Source organism: Chlorocebus sabaeus, chromosome 23 (assembly GCF_047675955.1).
Source record: "Chlorocebus sabaeus isolate Y175 chromosome 23, mChlSab1.0.hap1, whole genome shotgun sequence".
Taxonomy (NCBI): Eukaryota; Metazoa; Chordata; class Mammalia; order Primates; family Cercopithecidae; genus Chlorocebus; species Chlorocebus sabaeus.
In genome coordinates, this window is record NC_132926.1 from 9,598,337 (window position 1) to 9,604,770 (window position 6,434).

Sequence of the window (6,434 nt, forward strand, 5' to 3'; positions counted from 1 at the left end):
AGCAATTCTCCTCAGTCTTGGCTGTGCATTAGAATCACATGAGAGACTTTAATGTACAGCCAGGGTTGAGACTCACTGATTTAGATGTACCGGGTAAGCCTCACCCCAAACGCCCTCTTCACACCCTGCCTGTCTCTCCCACGCCTGATGAAAACTGGCTAGGAGTAACTCCAAATAAAATATGAAAGGATTACCAGATGGGGAATGCAACTTAACCAGGACACAGCTGACTAAAGCCCTGTCTCCTGCTACTACAGCACCATAGTCAGGAATCCAAACTGCCTTGGGAGGAGAGGACATTCCATCTCATTCCACATCCCAGCAAGCAGGTAAACACGACGCTCTAAGCTAGAAAACCCCCAGCGGCCAGCATGGGAAAACTGAGCCCCTCGAGGGTGATGCCATTAGCCGGCGTGAGGGTCTTTAAAGACCATTTCAGAATCAGGTGTCAGGCTACATGAGGCTGGGGGGAAAAAGTTGATGGCTTTAAGCTTCTTAATGAGCACTGCTGGGTGAAGATTAGTGAAGAGAAATCCAATGAATCCAATTAGAAGAGTTCTCAGTTCTCTCTGAATGTAGTGAATGGAGAAGAGAAAGCTTTAGAGATGAACCTACAGGACACAGTGGAGCTCTGGTGCCAAAAGGCAGTGTTCCAATCCCAGCTCCAGGAACAGGAATGACCGTGTTTCCGAACTCTGAGGCACCTCCACTGGCTCATCTGTAAAGTGGGGTAACAACAGTGCCTGCCTTGTAGGACTGTGGGGAATTAAATGGGCTGATACAGTAAGATCCTCACAACAGTGCCTGGCACTAGCAAAGGTTCAATAAACACGAAATACTGACCTTTTCACATAATTTTCTCTCTGGTCTAATTTTTATTTTCTTTTTGCCCTGATTTTTAAGCCTGTGTGTGTGTTTTGAGACAGGGTCTTGCTCTGTTACCCAGTGTGGAATGCAATGGCATGAACCTGGCTCACTGAAGCCTCCACCTCCTGGGCTCAAGTGATCCTTCCACCTCAGCCTCCCAAGAAGCTGAGACCACAGGTGCACACCACCACGCCCAGCTATTTTTTTTTTCCATAGAGATGGGGTCTTGCTACATTGGCCATCTTGGTCCTGAACTCCCGCAATCCTCAAGCAATCCTCCCACCTCGCCTCGGCCTCCCAAAGTGCTGGGATTACAAGTGTGAGCCTGGCCTACACTTTTTTTTTTTTTTTTTTTTTTTGAGACAGAGTCTCGCTCTGTCAGCCAGGCTGGAGTACAGAGGCAAGATCTCAGCTCACTGCAACCTCCGCCTCCCGGGTTTAAACAATTCTCCTGCCTCAATCTCCTGAGTAGCTGGGATTACAGGCGTGTGCCACCACACCCGGCTAATTTTTGTATTTTTAGTAGAGACAGGGTTTCACCATGTTGGCTAGGCTGGTCTCGAACTCCTGACCTCAGGTAATCCGCCTGCCTCAGCCTCCCAAAGTGCTGGGATTACAGGCATGAGCCACAGCACCCGGCCCATATTTATATTTTTTAAAACTTGCTGTAAAGTATATGTTCTTGTCAGCTTCCTTGGAAGTCTTTCTGGAAGAAACAACCAAGTAGAAATACAGGCATTCATGTTAGCTACTCTCTACTGAATGTTAACTCTGTGCTCAGAGGCCCCTGTGGTGGCTGGGGCTTAGCTTGGTGTAGGAACTGATGGGGCTACCAGGGTCCCATTCCTTATTGGGGCCTAAGGAATTAAGACTGGGCCAGGTGCAGTGGCTCATGCCTGTGATCCTAGCACTTTGGGAGGCTAAGGAAGGAGGATTACTTGAGGCCAGGAGTTCAAGAACAACTTGGCCAACATAGCGAGACCCCATCTCCATATAATTTTTTTTAAAAAAGAAATTCACACTGGATCCTCAGAGCAATGAGACACATTTGAAGGCTGAAATCAGGACATGAAAATATCACATCAATTTTGGAAAGCTCACTAGGGAGTCCCACGGAGATCTGGGCTATCCTGGAGGGGAAGAGACCACTTGGAAGGCCAGAGTGAAAAGTGGTAGAGGCCGAACCAAGGCCCTGCAGCAGGGCCAGCCCATCAGGGCCGCAGGACCTGGGACCTGTGCAGGCACACAGGGTCACACACTCAGAGGGGTCCATGCTTGGCTGAATGCTCTGCTGCTGCCATCCTGAAATTCTTAATACTCTTTCAAAAAGGGACTCCACATTTTCATTTTGCACTGGGCCCCACAAATTATGGTCCTGATCCTGCACTGCAGGGACATCGCACTTGCCCCTACATCTACTCTACCAGGTGAGGCAGTGAAGTTTACATCCCCTCCTTAAAATGAAGAAATGGAGGCTCCGGGAGGGGAAGTCAATGGTCCCAGGGCGCATCTGGTCAGTGCCAGTACAGCGGCAACCCCCAGGTCTTGAGGTTTCAACATGGGGGCTATCACTGTGGGCCAGCAGCCACCTGCACCTCCCGGAAAGCAGTGCTCAAGCACCACTGCGCCTGGGTACAGGGCTTCCGGATGCCGTTATCTTCCCTCCTCACCCACCCTGGGCTGGTGTGCAGGAGGCAGCAGGTGCTACTGGCCCCAGGCCAGCCGGAACTGGGAACAACACACACGGATGTGGGTCACAAGGTCAGTTCCACAACCGCAACATCCAGCCATTAGCGAAACACTTTAACAAGGGCAAAGCAAATACAATAAATCATTGAAAGCTCAGCCTCCCTCCCCTGCACTCTGCCTCCTTCCTTAACCCCAAAAACAATCTAGAAAGGGCAGATTCAAGGGTGGAGAGGGGAGATTTCTCCACTAATGGCTGAAAATCTGCCCACTGAAGCTGGCTTATCAAGTCACACCATGTCTATGGCTTCCTTGACAGATTTCAAGAGGCATCTCCTAGGATCAACTTTGGCTCAAGCACAGTTCTAGGTGCTAGAGATGCAACCTTGAAGAAGCCAGATTTTTATCCTGCCCTCAGGAGCTCATGTACGAATGGGAGGAAGAGAGAAGCAGCATGATAATTAAGTGAATTATATAGTGTGTTGGGAGATGATAGGTGCTTAAATAAAATGACACAAATAAATATGGCGGCCAAAATGGATGGGGCGCTTACTCTGTGGCTAAATGCTTTCCTCACCGCCTCATTCCTCAACTGTTCTACTTAGGTGGGTACTCTACTCACTCCCATTTCACAGACAGTACAACACAGAACTCAGTTGCACCAGGCTCTACAGGCAGTAAGAAAATCAGAAATACCCGTAGGGAAGGGCAAGAGTGCACTATTTTTCCTGCTTTGACTTTAAGAAGAGGAACACGAGCAGGAAGACCGGTTTTCTCCCTGCTCTTGAACTGGGGGAGGAGGTCTAATCATGGTATAACCCTCTCCACTCCCCACAATTCTTAAAAGAGCTGACAGGATGGTGGGTCCCTCCGAACTCTCCCTTTTCTCCCAGATCTAAGACTTTGGAGCTAACAACACCGAGTTCAAATCCCAGCTCCACCAGTTCGTGCACTGCATGGCCAGAGCAAATGGCTTCCAATCAGTGGAGCTCCCCTCTCCTTTGATTTAAAATGAAGATTAAAACTCCCTCTCTCAGGTGACAAGGGAATCGATGTCTGCACCCCAAAGTATGTGTACAGTGGTAGATCCTCCTTGCGTGCCAGTTCACGCACACCCCCACTCCTGGGACCCCATCAAGCCCTCCTCCCTTCTCTCGGAATGCAAAGAGAGGCAGACCACATGCCACCCACCTCCCCACGGTGGGGCCTGTGGCAGAGGACTAAGCATGGAGCGGACACTTGATAAATGTACACTGAAGAGGAGGAAGGCACATGGGGATGGTAGAACCTTCTGTAGAACCCAGGTCCTTGAGCCTTGTAGTTCACAGAGCTTAAAGAGTGCAGGTTTGCTGGGCACACATGGCCATCCTCCAAGGTGCAAATGTGAAGCACTGAATCCATTCTCACCATTCCGCAGCGAGCCCAAGCCCTGGGGGTATTTCCTAGTTAAGCTGGGCCCCCTGGCATCTGGGCACTCAGGAACCTGAAGTATGCCAAGGGAGCCCCAGACTAGCCAGCTTCTCAGAGCTGAGCATTTCTCTCTTTAAATATCAATGCCTGATACAGGCCCCTTCCAAGGCCAAAGGCTAGGGCTGGCCTCACCCATTTTCCTTACTTCCCTTACCTGCCCCTCCAAGCCACCAATTCAAGGAGCACACGGTTGGGAGCCATGTGTGACCCGAGACCCAAGTCTACCTTTCCCATTTAGCACCCATAAAGTCCAAGATAAGGCCCTCATTCCTGGAGCCTCATTTCCTCCTCAGAAAGACGGAAGGGTGAGGTGCAGGGAGAAAGGATTAAAAGATCAAAAACATCAATCTCCCCAGCAAGCTCAAAATCACCAGAACCTACTGAATCACACAGGGGTGAGGGAGGAGGGGGCAGGAATCTCCATGGTCCGCCTGGGAAAGGGGAGGCTTTGTGGAACCAGGAATTGATGTGCCCACCACAGCTCTTATGATGCTATTAGGACTGGCCTTGAATTCCATCAGAGGGGCTTTCCTTGTTCAAAACTGCCTGGGTCGGCGAGCCCCAGGGCTGCCTGGCAGGGGCAAGAAGCCGGCAAACATTCGCTAACTGGTATCAGTGACCAGGACAGGCCGGAAAACCATGTCAGCCAATCAAGAGGTCCAGGGCTGAAACCCCAATATATCCCATGCTATGGGGGTCACGGCAGGCTAAGGGCCTTTCTCCCTGGGTAGACTGTCACTTTACACTGCCTTCACACATAACAGGAGGGGCAGAAATACCTCCTGTGGCACAGGCATCTTCATCACTATTTTGTGGATGTGGAAAACCCCTCCTGGAGAACAGCCCCATCCACCAATGCCCTATCTCTGAGCTCCAAATCATGCCAGACTCTGTTAAGGGTGTTTCATGCACTTAGGCATCACAAGCGGAGACCTTATTTTTAGCCCCAATTTGCAGGTGGTGAAACTGAGAGCGCTCAGAGACTTGCTGAGGTCAGTCAGCCGAGCAGCGACAAGGAGTTCTGAACCCAGAGCCCTTGCCCCTAACTTCTAGAATATACCGAGCTGTTCAGTAGAAAGGGCAGAGCCAGGATTCTAATCCAGCTCCTCCCTGCATTAAAGCTCTGCTCTTTTCCCAGCCAAAAAACAAGTGTGGCTGCCTCAGGCCAGAACATCCCGTGGGACTCCACACCTCAAAGGAACCTCTGGTGGAGATCTCTTCCCCCGCAGGCTTCCAGAATGCCCCATGCAACCTAGACCATGAGGCAGCTGGACCCCACAAAGGGCCCATTGTGGTGACTGCAGAAAGCCAAGGCCAGACCCCGGTGGCCCTTCTGCAGAGCCCTGCCCAAGGCGCCTCCTCCCCTTCCCATGGTGCCCCCATACCCAGAGGACAGGGCTGGGACTGAGGGGGGCGGGGGAGGGGCGGGGGTAGGCTAGATCTGCCCGGCCTGGGGGAGCCTCAGGCTTCAGAAACCTAAAACCCTCCAGCTGCCGGCAGGCTGCAGGGGGCCCCAGGCCCCTCTGGGCTCATTCCAGGTGCCCTGCCCCACCTGTCAGCTGGGGTGGGGTCCACCAAGGAGTCTCCGTAGAGGGAGGAGAGGGATGCTGGGGTGTAAGGGCTGTTCCCATCTTGGGGGAGGGAGGAAATCTCTTTCCTAGTGTGGGGGAGGGGAATGCAAGGTATCAGGGCAGGCTGGGGAGGGGGCTCGGCGGAGGGAAGGTGGGTGGATTTGTCTCCCTCTGCACGAGGGGGCCTCCGCGGCTCTGGCTTGGCTTCGTGTGCGGCAGGGGGCTCGCCTGGGGTCCCTAGGGGCCTGCCGGGGCATGCACAGGGCGGGGGGCCGCTTTTGCATACAGGGCGGGAGGGGTCCGCGGCGTGCCGGGACGCTACCTCTGCCCGCGAAGGAAACTCCCGAGTGGCCGGGGTCGCCACACTCACCTCCTGAAGTCAAAGGGCATCGTGCCGCCGCCGCCGCCGGGGGTGGGAGCGCTGCAGGCCAGGCGGGCCACGGCGCCGCGTGGGTCCGAGCCCGCTGCCAACGCCTCCTCCGGCCGCCCCGCCCCCGCCGGCCGTCCCCCTGACACTCGCCACTCGCCACTCGCCGCCCGCTGCCGGGAAGTGACGCTCCGCGCAGCCCATTGGGCGCCGCCCGCCCGGCCGCCCCTTCCGTCACCCGGTTAAAGGGGCCTGCGGGCCGGCAGGGAAGGGGCGGAGAGTCGAGGCTGTCGGAAGGAAAGGGAGTCCACCAACGACCTCAGTACTCGTTCCTTCAAGCCTCCCGCTTAGATTTCTTCTCCGTCTCTTTGGATGACCTCGGACAAATTCTCTGCTTCTCCGAGCCCCGTTTTTTGCATTTGTAAACAGTTTCACTGAACTGTGATTGAGTGGGGGGTGATACAGACTTTGGC

At 53.7% G+C, this 6,434-nt stretch overlaps 1 protein-coding gene across 2 annotated transcripts in view; it reads right to left on the reverse strand.

The window, feature by feature from the left end:
• ERGIC1 (endoplasmic reticulum-golgi intermediate compartment 1) overlaps window positions 1-6,147 on the reverse strand; it is a 120,617-nt gene extending 114,470 nt beyond the window's left edge. Inside the window, exon 1 of one of the 2 annotated variants that reach the window (XM_008015307.3) lies at window positions 5,965-6,147. In XM_008015307.3, the coding sequence (XP_008013498.2) occupies window positions 5,965-5,984 (20 nt within the window). In that variant the 5' untranslated portion in view covers window positions 5,985-6,147. The remainder of the gene's footprint in view (window positions 1-5,964) is intronic. The other variant, XM_073010524.1, reaches the window with a different exon arrangement.
• Window positions 6,148-6,434: the final 287 nt, after the last annotated feature.